The 17,039-nt window shown below is 54.9% G+C and overlaps 1 protein-coding gene across 1 annotated transcript in view; it reads left to right on the top strand.

Annotated features, from left to right (window-relative positions):
- The window catches only part of VWA5B1 (von Willebrand factor A domain containing 5B1), a 58,145-nt gene that overhangs the window by 15,448 nt on the left and 25,658 nt on the right, over positions 1-17,039 (top strand). Inside the window, exons 2-8 of the mRNA XM_041764828.1 lie at positions 2,489-2,653; positions 4,407-4,559; positions 5,784-6,054; positions 9,172-9,317; positions 10,182-10,313; positions 10,954-11,078; positions 14,775-14,951. Of these exons, the coding sequence (XP_041620762.1) occupies positions 2,515-2,653; positions 4,407-4,559; positions 5,784-6,054; positions 9,172-9,317; positions 10,182-10,313; positions 10,954-11,078; positions 14,775-14,951 (1,143 nt within the window). The 5' untranslated portion in view covers positions 2,489-2,514. The remainder of the gene's footprint in view (positions 1-2,488; positions 2,654-4,406; positions 4,560-5,783; positions 6,055-9,171; positions 9,318-10,181; positions 10,314-10,953; positions 11,079-14,774; positions 14,952-17,039) is intronic.

The following is a 17,039-nucleotide window of genomic DNA, read 5'->3' as shown; positions in this document are numbered from 1 at the left end:
ACCTCAACTCGTGAGCGAAACCAAACACATCTCTCTCTGGGCCTCAGTGTCCCCATCTGCAAAACAGTGCCGTGCCTTATAAGGTGGCTGTGAAATAATACATACATCTAGCACATTCGATGTCCAATAGATTCCAGCTGCTGCCACTATTCCTCCCCCTCTCCTCTTCCTCTGCCACTAGATTGATTGTAACTCCTTAAGGACAGAGCCGTGTCTTATCTTTGTATCCCCAGTGGTTAATTCAGGGCTTGGAATACAGTAAGTGCTTATCAGTGCTTGATGAATTGATGAAAAATATGCATTGTGTAGACCCCGAAGAATTCCAAGTATACTCTTCCCAAGAAGGAAAGGTACTGGTTATGCTAAAAGGTCAGTTCTGAGTGAACCTGCCCCATGTTACCAGCCTCCTTCATTCAAGCCCCACTTCCCAGGCGAGCCCCACCCCTCCCCAACTTCCTGGGAACCTTGTGGGGAGATGCCCTTGGCCAAACTCCCATCCCAGGACAGACTGAAGCTGAAAGCCAAGTTTGCCACACATCTGGGTGCCAGTTGCCCGAAACTGCGTTCCTCGGGAGCCCTCTGGCCAGGAGTGAACCAGGCTGAGGAGGAGGGAGGGAGGCTGGTGGCAGCGGAGGTGGCTCAGGACATGGACTCCGTCAGCTTGTCCTGTCCCCCGGAGGGAGTTAGGCTCTGCTAGGCCACCAGGACAGAGAACACTCTCTGGGGCAAGGCAAGGCAAGGTGGCTGGAGAGGCAGCGGCCCCCTCGGGGCTCCTTATCTGCTTCCTGCTGCCAGTCAGTCGGCCCGATAAGGCAGGGCTGAGAGCTGTCTGGGCCGGGGCCAGAAGGGAGAACATAATTAAAAAGGCAACTGGTGCCAGGCAGAGAGGCGGGCGCCCCAGAGGATCCAGGGCGGCGAGAGGAGCACCCGGACGGGAAGGGTTCCCTTCTTGGAGAAAAGCACGCCTTGAACAGCCTTGCAAAGGATTGCAACAGGCCAGCCGCCCACCGTAGCCTGTCCTGGCTCACCCTCCCCAGGGAGGAGCCCCCAGAGCGAGTGAACCGGACCTCAAATTTGTATTCCCCACGCTTTGAGTTCACTGCCCGTCCCCACTGCACCCTTCAAGCACAGCCATGACCGGGGAGGGTGTCGGGAGCCCAACAGATCGTGTGCCGCCCTGAGAAGTGCTCCATCCTTCACTCAGGAATGACCGCAGTCCTCGGTTCCTGTGTGTGTTTAAGCACTGAGGATACACTAGAGACACGGCCCATCCCTCCGGGAGCACACGCTGTAGATGGGACGACAGCAACCAAATAATCTCACACCGCAAACTGCATCCCTACACACGGGTGGGGGTGCCCTGAGGGAGAGACTCAGCTCTGCGGGAGGCAGATGAAAGGAGGACCCTGGGCCCTGGTGGTGTGGCTTCTGCACACAGTGACCCTGGGTTGACACTGAAGGAAACTGAAGAGGGAGGTTACTAGTTTAGAACTGGGTCATGGGGTGAGCCTTCCAGGGGGTGAATGGAGGGACAAAGGTGAGAGACCACGGGCCACGTTTGAGGAATGGACTGGAGGCTGCCTGAGGACGTGATGACTGAGCGGCTGGCGAGGCCGGCAGGGCCAGACTACACAGACCCTAGACCGTCTTAAGGGTTTTGGTGTCCACTCCGGGAGCAGAGACCGCTCCAATTGGTGCGTTGCTGTGGGGGCCTGGTCACTGATGGGAGTGGGGGTGACAGTAGATTCAAGGGGCCAACTGGGAATCTTGGTCCAGATAGACGTGGTGTGGCTGGGACGAGGATGCTGCTGGCGGAGCATGGATGGGCGCCAGGGCATTTGCAGGGATGAGACACAAGCCTCGGCTTTGGACTGGGTATGGGTGTGGTGAGAAAGGTGCCAGGAATGCCTCCAGCCTTCTGACGTGCACGCCTAGAGGAATGGTGGCTCCTTTCATCTGAGCATCTTCTGGGTGTTCATCACCCCCCTCACAGCGGCGCTGACGGTGGTGGGTAGATGCATTCTGGATGCCTCTGAGATCAGAGATGGAGGGATGTGGTGAGCTGTCCCCGCTCCATCATTCCGCCCAGGAAGCAGCCACAACAGCTCTGAGATTATGGGACTCTGATGAAAGGATGGGGCCAGAGCCCGAGTCCCCGGACTCGCATCCAGAGTTCAGGGAGCACCATCCAGTGGGGAGAAATCCAGGGTGGCCGTGAGCCTGCTTGGGCTCCAGCCCCAACTCTGCTCCCTCCCACCGGGGGAGCCCAGGCAGGTGACAGGTCTTCAGTCCTTGGCTTCTTTGCTGTGAAATGGAAAGAAACAGAATCTCCACTTCTCTCAGGGAGGGCTGAGAGCCAGCAAGGTCACTGCCCAGGAGGGGAGAACAGTGCCGGCTGCCTGTGGGGCCAGAAGTGGACGACTGGGTTGGGAAGGGATGCGGTGGGGGGGGGGGTCTCCCCACTTCCTGCCCTTCCTGTCTCTTGCAGGCCCTGAAGGCTGAGTAGCCAGCGGGATGCCTGGTCTGCTGAACCAGATCACAGGGGCAGCCCTGCCCCTCACCGCCTCCGATGTCACCTCCTTCGTCAGCGGTTACGCCCTGGGACTGACTGCTTCTCTCACCTATGGCAACCTGGAAGCCCAGCCCTTCCAGGGTGAGGACCCTTGCGGGGCTTCCCCCAGGGCCACCCACCCTCCGTGCTTAATCCTTACCTTGACGCGTACCAGCCGATCCACGCGGGGACAAGCCACGTAACCTTCCTGAGTCTTGGTTGGCTCATCTGTGAAATAGGAATGGCAGTTCCGCCCCTCAGGCCTCAAAGCTAGAGGCACATCAGGTCAGGCCTCGGGCTCAGCCCTGGCCAGCCGGCCCGGCACTATCTACACCCGCAAGGCATGCCCACCTGTGTCAAATGCCTGGTGCCCCACTTTCTCAGGGAGCATCCCAGTAGGAGGGGCGTCAAGTCTCCATGGAGAGCCGGGAGCTCCCACTCCTAGGTGTGGCTCTTACCTCTGTGACCTTGGGGAAGCCACTGTCCTCCTCAGGATCGGGGTGCACCTCCACCTGTCTGGACGCCGGGGTTTACGGGAGGAGCAGATGAGGTCATGCGTATGGAAGGGCAGCGTGGAATGAAAAGCGGTGTGGGACTATGAATCATCAGAGCGGGGTAGTCAAGAGAGTGCAGGACGCTGGTCCGTAGGAGTCTGTAAATCAATCGCCTCTCTTCTCACTTCAGAAAGGGGGTCACAGGAAGGCTGGCCAGGAGGTGCTGGGTGAAGGCTTGTTGCCATTACAATTCCTCCTCGTCCACAGAGATGGGGGCCTCCTTTACCCCCAGGCTTCATGTCTTGGGGTACCACCCTCCATCCCAACCATCTCGGTCCCCAAAGGAACCTACAGGGGAACTTACTTTATCAGAAACATTTTTGGGCAGAGCAGATCACCCTGGTGGTCTATTTAGGAAAATCTCTAGATGGAGACTTAAAATGGAACTAGCTGGGGGCCCAGGAGACTAAAGGACTGGCCCACGTGGGGACGGGTCCTTGGGCTCTCCACATGTGGGGAGAACCAGTCTTCCTAGTGTGTAGATGAGGAGGCTAAGGCTCCGAAGGATGGGAGCTGGGATCTGGGGAGGGCTCGCCGTGGGCCAGGCACTGTGCTGTGGGCACATCAAATGAGATACTGCCTTGATCCCCCGAGAGTGGTCCCCCAGCCATCAGCACCGCTCAGGAGCTCAGTGGAAATGCAAAATCTCAGAATTTGGCCCAGAACTACTGAATCGGAATCTGCATTTTAACAAGATCCCCAGGTGACCCGTGCACTCTTAGAGTCTGAGAAGCACGAAGGTCTAAAAACATGGAGCTCACGCCATGGGACATGTAGCTAAAAAAATGGCAGTTACTTTTTCTGGTTTCACGACAACCCCATGGGTTTGGCTCTGTTGGCCGCATTTTCAGATGGGGCTGTGAGGCTTCAAGGAGCTGAGTGTCCTATCCAAGCTCACCAGGCCAGGAGGGGTGGCACAGACTGGATTGGAACCTTAGTCTGTTTCCTCCGATGCTCCAGCTCCTTGGCACAAACAAGTCACATAAAAATCCCAATTGCCATGGTCTCTTGCAAACTCAGAAGCCCCGGCCACATGGCCAGAGTCAGAGCGGGCTGGGACAGGAGCAGCTGTCCCTCTGCCAGTCGCCCCACTGCTCCCACGGTGTCTCTGGTGCACTAACCTGGCCTGCCCCAGAGCCACGAGGTCCCAGCTGGAGCCCCCTGACCCCGACGTCCTCTAAGTGGCAGTGAGTACCATCCATCCATCGATCTGGCTGGCCCAGGGCTTGGCTTCCCTCCCACGGGTGGGGTGCGCAGTGTGCAGCCGGGGCACCCTGTGATGCCGGGCCCTTCCCCTGCAGGCCTCTTCGTGTACCCCCTGGATGAATATACCACAGTGATTGGCTTTGAGGCAGTCATTGCCGACCGTGTCGTGACAGTACAGATCAAGGACAAAGCCAAGATGGATAGTGGCCACTTTGAGGGCACCCGCATCCGAGCCACAACTGTCACAGGTGAGGACAGAAGGGCTGTGGCAGGGCCTGGGGCTGGCTGGGGTCTCGAGCAGACTGAAAGGACAGGAGTGGGATAGGGTGGAGAAAGCTCTAAACCAGGAGGCAGGAATCCTGTATGACCTCAGGCCAATAATGCGACCTCTCCGAACCTTGTTCCTGTTCTCACCTCAAAAGTGTGGTGAAGATCAGAGGCAACGAAAGGGCTCCTATCTCTACAGATAGCATGTCCGTTGAGCTCAGAGGTTGCAGAACGAACTGCACCAGGGCTTGACCCCCACCACACCCCATCCCATTGCTTGCGAATGGTATGAGCTTAAATTAAAAAATTAAACTTCGTCTGTAAAATGGAACTGATCACAAGATACACCCAAAGCTCAACAGGGTGTGTGGGTTGTGGAGATGACAGTCTCTGACAGAGAGTAAGGACTCCAGTCACGGCTACTCTGCCCGCTATTGTGGATACTGAGGCACAGAGAGGGTGAGTGACCGGCCCAAGTTCACACAGTCTGTCGGTGACAGTCAGGATTTGAGTTCAGATCAAGTATCATGTGACAGAAGGGACCCTTACCTTTGGATCTGTGATCGGATGACATTTGTTCACCTGATCATTAAGACATTGGAGAGTCTTGTAAGGAGCGCCCAGCACGTGTGAGACATCCAGCCACCTTCGTTATCACGACTGCTCAGAGCCTGGAAGGACAGCTAGGACATGCTTCGGGGTAACCACAGCAGGGGGTGGGGGCGCCTTTGGCAGAAGAGGTCTGGATAACGTCAGAGGAGGGAAAGAGGGTCCGACTGGGGACCAGGGAGGTTTCCATGGAGCGGTCGGTGGCTGGGGGACACTGGCTGGGGAGGGGTGAGGGAACAGCCTCTCAGACAACAGGGGAGACATGAACAAAAGCACCTGCCCCAAGGCTGGGAGGGTGCTTAACTGTGACCCTTTGAGGAGGAGCAGAGTCTGCAGATGGGTGACTTCTGTCCAGGTTCTGTGGGTCCCAGCCTCCCACTCCAGCATGGTGCCGTGGAAAGTACGCGGGCCTGGCCGCAGACCCCTGTGCATTCACCTCCCTCCTCAGCGAGTCAGTTATCTGCTGAGTAACTTGGGCAAGTCCCACCTCCGCGCTAATCCTCAGTCTCCCCGGCAGCAAAATGGGCTCAAACCTGCCTGTGGTACAGGGAACTAGAAATCATCTATGCATAGCTGACTACGGGCCTGTCACTTAGGGAACAATCTGCAAGAGGGGGTCTCTGTCATCCCGCCTTCCTGCACACCAGGGAGGGTGGCTTTGGATGAGGATTTGGAGCGGATCCTGTTCGTGGTCAACCTGGGGACCATTGCACCCATGGAGAACGTCACCATCTTCGTCAGCACCTCCTCGGAACTCCCGACGCTGCCCAGCGGGGCTGTGCGGGTCCTGCTGCCTGCTGTCTGCACCCCGACCGTGCCGCAGTTCTGCACCGAGAGCGTGGGCCCCTCCACCCAACAGGCCCAAGGGTAAGGAGCCCCAGCCCAGCCCAGGGGCAGAGCCTTGGGTGGCAGCAGGGGGTCAGCTGGATGAAGGCAGGGGACAAGAGGTATTTTCTGAGCACCTGAGTGCCAGACACTGAGCTGGGTATTAGGGTGACAGAGGGCCCCAAATCCTCATTGCCCCTTCCTATTTGGAGCTTGGTGGGAGAGATCATCATCCAACTAAGAACACAACTGATATGTAGGTCATTGTTTCTGCGCTTGCATGCATAATTCATGATTGTGATAATTAAAAGTGCAATGAAGGAGAAGTTCATTGGGCTGATGGTATAAAAAAGGGACCCACCCTGGGGGACAAAGGACCAGGCCAGGCTGCCCTGGGGAGTAATATTTCAGCCAAGAGCTGAGCAGTGACAGGGAGGTGGGCGCACAGAGGAATGTTCCCACAGGTGAGAACAGGGACAAAGGCCCTGAGGTAGCAAGGACAGGACCTCAGAGAGAAACTGAAGCAGGGTGACAGGAGATGACGCTGTAGACACACAGGATGCCCTGTGGCCCTGGCCAACTTCAGATTTCTCTCCAAAGCAACAAAAAGCCATTACGGGGTGGGGGGGGTGTCTCAGCAAGGTGGGGCTGGGGACACCACAAGCCCAGGGCAGGACAGTCTTTCTCTACTCCCCTGGAGGGGTAGACAGGAGGAGAAGGCGGGTCGCAGCCTGAAGCTGCTATGAAAATTGGGTCTCATCCCTTTTTCCCACCCGTGGACTGAGGAGGATGGGTGTTTCCTGTACAAGGAGAGAGGAGGTGCTTCTTACCTGCTGTGTTCAAGTATCTTTTAAGATCTTGTACGTCATCATTCATGCGTGAATTTTTAAAATCTATTCCAGAGAGTCTTTGCGCTATTTTGAACCAAAAAGAACACAATTAATGACCAGTTAAACTACTTAACTCTCCCCACCCCAAGTCTTGTCTCAAACATTTGAGTCAAGTTGACATCTGGGAGGAAGCACCGGTGTATAGCCCGGAGTTTCATGCACACCCTGGGTAGGGCTCTGGGGACAGCCGGGGACACAGAGGACAGAGTCAGCAAGCTTCTGGATGACACCTTTAAAATGCTTCAGGCTGAGCTGGGGGAAGGTTAGTGCAGCTTCCCATGTGGAGCCAGCCAGGAGGACACTCCTCCATCACTACCTGAACAGTAATTAAGCACCTACTGCGTGCACAGTTCTGGGTGCTGGGAATACAGCAGTAAACTAGACAGATAAGGTCCCTGCCCTCATGGGGCTGGCATTCTGATAGGGGCAGGGGGACATGTCAACAGACAGGAAAAAAAAATAAGCCCATCCCGTAACATGTAATATGTAATATATTAGGGGAGTTCTATGAAGTTAAATGCTATAGAGGCTGGGGTGGGGGAGAGAGTGGGGTTGGGTGCTATTTTAGCTCCAATAGATGGTTTAGGCAGCACCTGAAGCCTCATCTGAAGAAGGGGAGGGTGGAAATATGCTGGAGGAAGAACATTCTGGGCATATGGCAGAGCAAGCAGTAAGTGCAAAGGCCCTGAGGCAGCAGTGGGCATGGTGTGTTGGAGGAGCAGCTGGAAGGCCGACATGACTAATGGAGCGAAGGAACAGGAGAGAGAGAGAGAGAGAGAGAGGTTGGAGGGATGATGGGGAGTCCGATTGTACAGGATCTTGAAGCCTAGGATGAGGACACTGGTTGGCACAGCAGAGAAGCTGGTGGCACCAGCCAGTCTCAGACCAGGAACACGAGACACACGCTGTGTATTGCCAGTTCGCTTCCTAGGCTGGAAAGTTTCCACTTCCACCAGCGGTGGGCAGGAGCCTCCTCCTGTCCTCCTCCTCACTAACACTTGGGTTTACCCATTATTCTTATTTTTTCTTGTGTCACTCTGAGCACCGTTGAGGTTCACGGGGATTTGACCCCGGCTTCTCCCGAGAGCCTCTCTGTTTGACTCCACCTGCCGGAAGGGGCAGGAATAGGCTTCTCAGGGCCTCCCCAGGCCTCTCGTTCCTGGACCCACCGAGGTCTTGAATGTCCCCAGCTCTGGTAGGCCCTGCGTCTCCAACGCAGAGGGCCCAGTGCCCATGTCAGCGGGTACAAGGATAGCACACAAGCCTTTGACACAGGAGCCCCAGAGAAATTCTTTCCTGAGTCCCTAAGTCCCCAAAAGGGACACAGATGAGGATCTTCATGGCAGTGGTATCTGCTGACACAGGGAGGCAGGAAGAAATAAGGGCCATATAACAGATGCTCCCAAGTGATACCACGTCCCAGCAGAGGCTGGTTTGCACACGGCCCCCTGGACAGACCTCAGAAACACAGCAGCAGGCGAAACAAAGGAAGTGATTGAAAGTGACACAATGAGCCCTCTTCCTAGAAAACACACAACCACATGGCACCAGGGGACTTCACTATCAAGCATTAAGCACCTAGAGCAAAGAGCTTAGGTTAGGGGGTGTGGTCCAGGGGTGCAGGATGGAGCAGGGTCCAAGACGGGGTGGGGAATGACCCAGAAAGAGAGCCCAGAAACGCGAGCCTTCAGCAGGTGACACTTCACTGAGTGCTCACTCAAGGCGACTCATCATCATCCCCATTTCAGGGATGGGAAACAGGCTTGGAGGAGTGGCTCGTGCGAGGGCTCCCAGCTCCCAAAGAGCAGGGATCCAGGAAGCAGTGTGATGTGGTGTTAGCTTCATCACCGTGTAGCCAGGCTGACCTACCAAGTCCCCACAGTGGGAGCTTAGGCTAGCCGCTTCATCTTGCGGAGCCTCTGTTTTCCCGTGTGGGAAATGGGGAGATGGGGTCCTGATGCCTCTTCTAGGGGCGCTGGTGAGAACTCCGTGCACCAGTGTTGCAGGCCACCAGGCCCAGAGCCCGGCCCATCCACTGTCGGTAGCTGTGCCTTATGTCTGAGTCCAGGTTCTCCCTGGAGGCAGGTCATGTGGCAGAGTAAGGGTCTGAGGTGGGAGGAAGCGCATCAGCCCCTTTTAGGGCTGGGCTGCAGCAGGGCCAGGGCTGCCCAGGGCCCACCGCCTTCTTCCCTCTTTCTGCCGGGTCCCTGCCGCCACTACCCTGGCTGCCCACCTGCTGCCGCCTCCTCCTCCTCTCGACCCCTTCCAGCAAAGACAAGCACTGCTTCGGCATCCGCACCCTGGATTCTTGGAACAAGCTGTGCCTGGCAACTCTCCTGGACACCGATGTGTCCAACCCCATGGAATACGAGTTCAACTTCCAGCTGGAGATCCGCGGGCCGTGCCTGCTCGCAGGTGAGAAGAGAGCTGCCCAGACCTGGCCCGGGACCTGAAAGAAGACCTGAGGCCCCGAAGTGGGGAGGGCTTCAGGCCGAAAGCTGCCAGGGAGAGAGAGGAAGGGGAGGGCAGGGAAGCTGTCCCACCCCGACGGAAGGCAACCTGAAGCATGGGGAGCCTTACGGACCCCCACTTCCTGCTCCCCAATGTGTTGCCTGAGGTAGAGCCCCTCCCAAGGACAGGTTTCAAGACTGTTCCCATGCCCACGTCAATGGCTCCCTTGGGGCGGTGTCCTTAGGAGCCTGGACGCCCTGAGTCCTCCCCCAGAGGCCACAGCCACAGAGGTGCTTCCTGGTTCTCATCTTGCAGAGTCGAATCCCCTGGGGAGCTTCCAAATCCTGCCACCCAGAGCCCACCCAGAGCTACTGATGGCAGTGGTCAGGGGTGTGGGAATAGTTCAGAGCTCCCAGGTGATCCTAACATGCAGCCAGAGTTGGGGACCATTGCTCTGATGGTCACTCAAGCTTTTAAATAAAGGATATGAGGATGCGGTTTCTTGTCAGTGAGTGTCCCCTCAGGGCAGCACAACGTTCCAACACGAAAGACCTTTACAGAGTGCCCAGCCACCAAACGATGAGCTCTTTATGTGTCCTATGAGGAAGCAACCCTCTGACCCCAGTGGATCCTGAGGACAGGGCGGGAAAGGCCCTCAGCACCATCCATCTAACCCCCCATTTTGCAGATGGGGGAATTGAGGAGGCCTGTCCATGGCTACACAGCAAGTCAGCAGCCCTTCATCTCTGGCCTGCGTCTCCATGTCCCCCACTGAGCCCCTACTTCTCCTGAGACTGCTGAGCCTATTTACCTTTCTGTGCTACACAGGGGTGGAGAGTCCCACCCACGAGATCCGAGCCGACGCCGCCCCATCTGCACGATCTGCCAAGAGCATCATTATCACCTTGGCCAACAGACACACCTTCGACCGGCCCGTGGAGATCCTCATCCACCCCAGCGGTACTGGGCACCGGGCGGGGCCCCTGGGAGGCCTGTGGGAGGGAAGAGGTGCTGATCCCCTGGGGTCCAGACATGTGGCCCCTCGTCCAGTGGCCAGCCAGGTAGAGGGCAGGGGACAGAGGGCAGAGACAGGAGACCAACTAGGTGGCTCCTGGAAACATGACTCTAGTTGGCAGAATTGAGTGCCCAAATTCTAGCTCCAGAGGCCCAGGGGCGTCATCCAAATGCAAAGTGCCATTGGGGCACTTTGCTTCCAGGCCAGCTGAGCAGTTAACCTTGAAATCCTAAGCTCGATGAGACCCTCATAGCTCTGAACACTCGGAGAGCAACTCTTTTGTCTCTTTAAGGATTCCTAAAATGTCAGGATCTGAAAAGATCAGAGCCCAGTCCCACACTCATTCTGCAGATGGGCAAGCTAAGGCCAGGGAGGGGCAGTGAGTTATCGGGGACCACTGGGCTCCCCTGCCTGCCAGCTAAGGAGTCTTCCCACGGCCCCACGCTCCTCCAGGCAGTCAGGGATTCCATCCCCCTCTTCCAGTCGGGAGTCCTCCCCATCGTGAAGATCCTGCTCCCAAACCAAGGCCCCCTGGCATTGCCCTCACATTAGGACAAATGCCAAGAGTTGATCTCATCTCTGCAGAGCCCCACATGCCACACGTCCTGATGGAGAAAGGGGACATGACCCTGGGAGAGTTTGAACAACACTTGAAGGGAAGAACGGATTTCATTAAAGGGATGAAGAAGGATAGCAGTGCAGAGAGACAGGTGAGGGTGGCTGGGGCCGAGTCAGGGGTGGCAGAGCTGGGGGGACCCTGGGGGCTTGGTCATCGCTGGACCAATGAGGATCTCGAGCAGGGGAAGGGGGCGTGGCTTGCCCAGGTCACTCAAGGGAGGAGGGAGGGCTGGGGCACGGGTGGGAAGACGGACTTCCAGATGCAGCAGGCACCCTGTCCTCTCACCTCCTGCCAGGCCACCTCCTCCTAGTGTCACCAAGGTGCCTAAGCCACGCTAGGCTGGTGGCACAAACAACCTTGGTCTTCTCCAGGTTACTGCACCCCAAGAGGACGCCCCCCGACCCTGAAGCCAGGTGCCCTCCCAGCCCCATCATTACCCCCAGGCCTCCCTTTTCCCACCTGCTGAACGGGTTCCCTTCTTGTCCTTCCTCCGAGATCCTTGCTATTATGATGTGAAGAATAAAGGCAAAGAGGAGAAAGTTTGAAGGAGACCCTCTCTTGCCCCCTCTCATGAAGTGCCAGTGTGAGGAGGCCCTGGGCAGAGGGGTGGGCTGGGCAAGGCTGGTAGGAGGCCGGGACACTGGCTACAAGGTACACCGGCCGTCTCTTCTGCTCATGGCCCTGCACGCCAAGCCAGGCCCTGATTGCCAAGGCAGGCTTAAGAGCGGGGGCACACTTCTTTTTCTGGTTTCCCCTTTTTTGATGAGAACACTGAGGCTCAGCACTCAAAAAGAACAGGTGAGCTGGGAGGAAAGGAAGACCGTCCTCTTGGGAGTTGGCTTTGGTGACGTGAGGCTAATGACTTAGAGTCGATTCTGGGGGGCAGCTTTGTGGGATTTAAGAACCCCTCCCTGACTGGCAGAGGACCATGGCAGAGGGGGTGGTATGGGAATGTGTAGACTGCTTCCGGTTCACATCATCCCATCATTAGACAACATACTGGAGAGGCCCGGTGGGGTGGGGGTTAGGAGGGATGGCAAAGGGAAAGGGTCAGTGGCTCACTACTCATATCATCCCATGTTAGGGACCCCCCTCTCCTCCCTCAGATGAGTCAAATAGGAGAGAGGCTGGACCCAGGTTCTCAGAGTGGGGATGCCCCTGGGCTCTGAGAACTATAACATGTGGGCAGCAGTGGGGGAAGTGGAGTTCCCCACCCTGCCTGCCAAGGGGCAGCTTTTGGGACTGCCCAAGCGAATGAGAATTTGCCACCTTGGGCTGGTGATGCAAATACCCTGCATTCTCATGAGCTCTGGGGATGACAGGGATCACCCAAAGTTGCTAAGAAGTGAGGATTTCACTGCAATTGGATAAGGGTAGCTGAAGGAGACATTGGAGAATCCCGGCCCAGGGCCCCCATGCCAGCTCTCTGAGAGGCAAGAATCAGGTTCCCAGAAGGCACTCCTCTCACTGGCAGATGTGGCCGTTGCTGCCTTGGGCTCTGCCTTCCAGGGAGCCAGGCTGGGCCTTTGGCAAAGGGGCTCCATGCGGAGAGAGTGTGATCCCTCACCAAGGAGGGAGGCAGGCATCTGGAGGGTGAACATCAATCAGGAAGAGCAGGTATGACAAGCTGTCAAAAGCTGTGATTCAGCGAAGAGGGGGGCAAGTGACACAGAGGGAGACACCATGTACAAGAGACAGAGAGGCAGAGACAAGCAGAGACAAGTAGAGAGAGAGAGTCTGGAAAAAAGAAAAAGAGATGCACACATAGGTCAGTGGCAGATAAAATGACCCGCACAGATTCATCCTGGTGTTTATTCATTCAACAAACAGTATGTCCCCAGTAGATGTCAGGCTCTGAGGAGACAACACTACAAATGACATGTCCTTGTTCTCCTGGAGCTTACATTCTAGCACAGACAGGAAGTAAATGGATGAGCAAGAGCAGTGTGAAGAGGGCTGCAGACCATGAAGGACATAAAGCAGGATACTCTGACCATGAGTGCTAAGCACGGGCGCTGTTTAGCCTGGGGTTTAGAAAGAGCGTGTCTGAGAAGGAGACCTGGTGAGTGGTGAAGAACTCAAGACCTGGTACACAGAACAGGATGCAGAACAATGGTGACGTGTTTGGGAAACAGGTGGCTGGTGTTGCTGAAATGTAGGGAGCAGAGTGGGCAAAGATGGGGTGGGCAGGTAGGCAGGGGTCAGACACTAGGGGACCTCATAACCATGGTGCAAAGCAGGAGGGGAAGCTATTGTTTAAACAGGATGACAAGAATGATCACACTCCCTGCTCTATGTAGAAGGGACCACAGGGAGGGGTGCCTGGGTGGCTCAGTCAGTTAAGTGGTTAAGTGTCTGCCTTCGGCTCAAGTCATGATCCTGGGGTCTTGGGATTGAGCCCTGCCTCTGGCTCCCCGCTCAGCAGGAAGTCTGTGCATCCTTCTGCCTCTGCCCCGCCCCCTCCCTGCTGGTACTCTATTTAGCTCAAAAAAAAAAAAAAAAAAAGAATGGACCACGGGGAGATAAAAGTGACAAAAGAGGCCACTCGGGGTCCAGACAAGAGATGGTACTGGGGTGGTGGCAGTGGAGACGGAGCAGAAGACAAGTTCAGAATGCATCTTAGGTGCAGAACCGAGTCCTTTCCTGAATGGTAGATGTATGGGGTGAGACTAGAGGGGAACTGAGGACAACTGTGAGGTCTTGGGTTTGAACACCCAGGTACGTGAGGATGTCATCTATTGAGTTGGGGAAGGGGCTCAAATGAAAACAGAGAAACAGACACCGTCAGACAAAGAGACAGAGGAAGTTGGGGTGGAGAGAGAGAGAGAGAGGCAGGGTGACGACAGAGGAAATGAGATTTGGCGCAGTGTGTGTGGGTGCATCCGGAAGCAGGGTTCGGCAGCAGCAGCGGCCAGGGCCAGCGAAAAGAACACACAAAGAGATTAAGAACTGTGTCCTGCCCTCCCTCTAACGCATAGGAGCCCATCTCTGTCCAGGGCTCTAGGTGAAACCCCGGAGATGCGGAAGAAACTCAGGCATGGCCTGCCTGCAGGCAGCAGCAAGCCAGGGAGCAGGCAGGGATGCCACATTGCAATGGGAGACACACCTGGGTCCCCACAGCAAATAGCAGCAGGTATAGTTTAGAGGCAACTGCCAGGTCCAGGCAGCAGGCCTCACAAGCATTGCATCGAATCCGAAAACCTCGGTGAGATAGGTACTCTTGTCTTCATTCCCCCGGTGCAGAAACTAAGCACTAGTCAGTCTACCCTAAAGATGGGGGGTGGGGGCAGATTTTCTAAAGAGGTAAAATCTGAAGAGTGAGCGGGAAGTTAGCAGAAGGAGAGAATCAGCAAACCCAGGGAAGATGAGCCCGAGAGTGGCCTAGACACTGGGGGGTGAAAGCCAGAGAGAGACACTTGCCAGCTGAGGGCCCGCCATGTGCCGGGACTTCCTGCTCAGGTTCCTCCTCTAACCACCCTAAGAAGGGGCATCATTTGTCCCATTTTAAAAATGAAGAAACAGACACAGAGGAAAGGGACTTGCCCAAGATCACACGGCTGGGCGGTGAGAGCTGGGGTTTAAACCCCGGTCTTTCTGCTTCCAAAGTCCATGCAACTGAAAGTCTAGCAAATGCAAGAGCCAGGTATGGTTGACCCGGGACTCCCTCGTACAGAGCATGAGTAGGATCTTAACAAAACCTGGTGAGTGATGGGGGGACCAGCTGAACCCCCGGGAGCAGTCCTGAACCCCCGGAATGCCCAAGTGAGAGTTTTCCTTTCTCCTCCAGACAGAAATCATCAGGAAACGCCTCCACAAGGACATTCCTCACCATTCTGTCATCATGCTCAACTTTTGCCCTGACCTCCAGTCAGTCCAGCCGAACCTGAGAAAGACCCATGGGGAGTTTATCTTCCTCATTGATCGGAGTGGCAGCATGAGTGGGACCAACATCCACCGCGTCAAGGTACCTATGTGAGGACTGACCCCTGCCCCCGGGACTCAGGGTTCCAGGGTAGATCGGCTGTGCTGCCCCAAACCAGCCTCCTCAATACTCTGTTCCAAGCAGCCCTCCTTCCACACCTGAACTACTTTCCTAAATGACCACCCATGGCTGCAGGGAACAACCTAACTTTTTAAAATCAGTTTGAACAGAGACACCCAAACTCAACTTGTTCCCAAAAGAAAACCCTGACATGGTGTGAGGGGAGGTAGACCTGGGGTCCATTTACCAAGCGATGAAGTCATGTTTAGCTTTCCTTGGCACTCTGCAAACCTTGGTTGAGTGCCTGCTCTGGCTGAAACGCCTCACGAGGTACTGCATGGAGGGGGATACAGAAAAGAGAGGAAGGAGCCAACATTTGCTGAGGCTTACTATGCATCAGACACAACGCTAGCCACTTAATGCCCGACTCGGTGTTTAATCCGGATAATAATCCTGTGCGGTTGGCTCTATTGTCACCATTTGCCACATTGAGGAAGCCAATCGTGAACATTTCAGTAATCTACCCAAGGTCACACAGCTAGTGTGGCCCGAGATCAAAGTCATGTCTGTCAGTTCTGAGCCACCTGACATCACAGATTCATTGCACATGGCCTTAAGGAGTGCGTATAATCCAGTAGAAAATATTTGGTTCATTCTTTTTTTTTTTTTTCAAGTGCCTAATATGTGCAAAGCGCTGTGCTTGGCCATCTGGAAAGACAGCAGGTTGTAAACATAGTCCCTGCCCTCCAGGAGTTCACAGTAGAGCAAGGGGACAGCCCTGCAAACCAGCCGTAGCTGGTCATTGCAGTCGGAAGTTCTGAAGGAATGCAGAAGAGTGATAAACCTTCCTCCCCAAGTGTCCAGAAGTGTTTCATCTCCCTCAGGAGATTATTCGCCTCGATTATGGCATTATCTAGCTGTTCTTTGTATTTTTGGTTGTGTAGATGTGTGTCTCCTCCTCTGGAGTTATGAACTCATTAAGAGAATGGACCAGATCTTTCTCATCTATCTCTCCCCATGGAGCCTGGCTCTGTACTTTCGCATAAAAAGCCCCCAGTCGCTGTTTATTGAACTGGGTAAAGGCACATAGTTCGAGGAAATGAAGGATGCTGGAACAAGAAGAGAAAAGGCTCTGCTGTCACCTGAAATTTCACCCCTCCCCCTAGTTTGTCCCTGGAGCAAACTCTGGTTTCCAGGGCAACAGGACTGGCAAGGAAGGGCCAGGGGAAGTGGGATCTGGGAGAGCCACTATCTCCTCAGGCTTGCTATATGTTTGGGTTTAGTCTTGAAGTATGACTGAGTGATCATGTATGAGACCAAAGTTCCTGTTCAAAGCCTCTTGACAATGAGGTGCAAGACTGGTTGTCACCTTCTCTCGACCTCTGCTGTTGATCATAGGCAAGAATTAGAATGGGGGAGCTGTCCACAGTCCTGCTGAGATGGCCTCCAGGACTGTGTGGCCACGTGCATTTCATTCCATAGCTGTGTCAATTTGTAAGACATCTCTTCCGTTACTCTAAAGCATCGTGGGATCTTATGATGTCTCTTAGAGAGCATTTAATCCATTATCCCTGCCAATTTCCAGGTAAGAAAACTGAATCCCCAAGAAGCTAAGCGTTTCCCCAGGCATCACAGAACTCATGAGGAAATAAAAGCTTGCCATATCTTGGATCAGTGCTCATTTTCCTTACGCTACTGATAGGGAATTATAATATTCTTCTACTGAGAAAAGCTCTCTTCTCTGATTATGTCATTTCTGCTGCATAGTTTAGTAAAAAGAGCAATGCCTGGGCTTGGGGATCAGTTCTGCCACTGGCTTGCTATGTGGCTTTGGACAAGTTGATTCTTAACTCCGGGATTCAGTTATCCTTTCTGCAAAATGAGAAGGAACGATTAATTCAGAGAGGGCAAACAGATGTCACACGTCCCTTTGTTCCCCTCTCCCAAGGCCAGACAGACATCAATAATTGACCATGGCATTTTTTTTCTCATGCTGAGCCTGGACTCATTCTCTATATTCTTGTCATCTCAGTGTTCCAGGTTGTTACTACCAGTTAAATGGAGGGAGTT

The sequence above is a fragment of the Vulpes lagopus genome, chromosome 8 (assembly GCF_018345385.1).
Source record: "Vulpes lagopus strain Blue_001 chromosome 8, ASM1834538v1, whole genome shotgun sequence".
Taxonomy (NCBI): Eukaryota; Metazoa; Chordata; class Mammalia; order Carnivora; family Canidae; genus Vulpes; species Vulpes lagopus.
The sequence above is the reverse complement of the archived record's forward strand: the minus strand, read 5'-3'. Positions and strand labels throughout refer to the sequence as shown.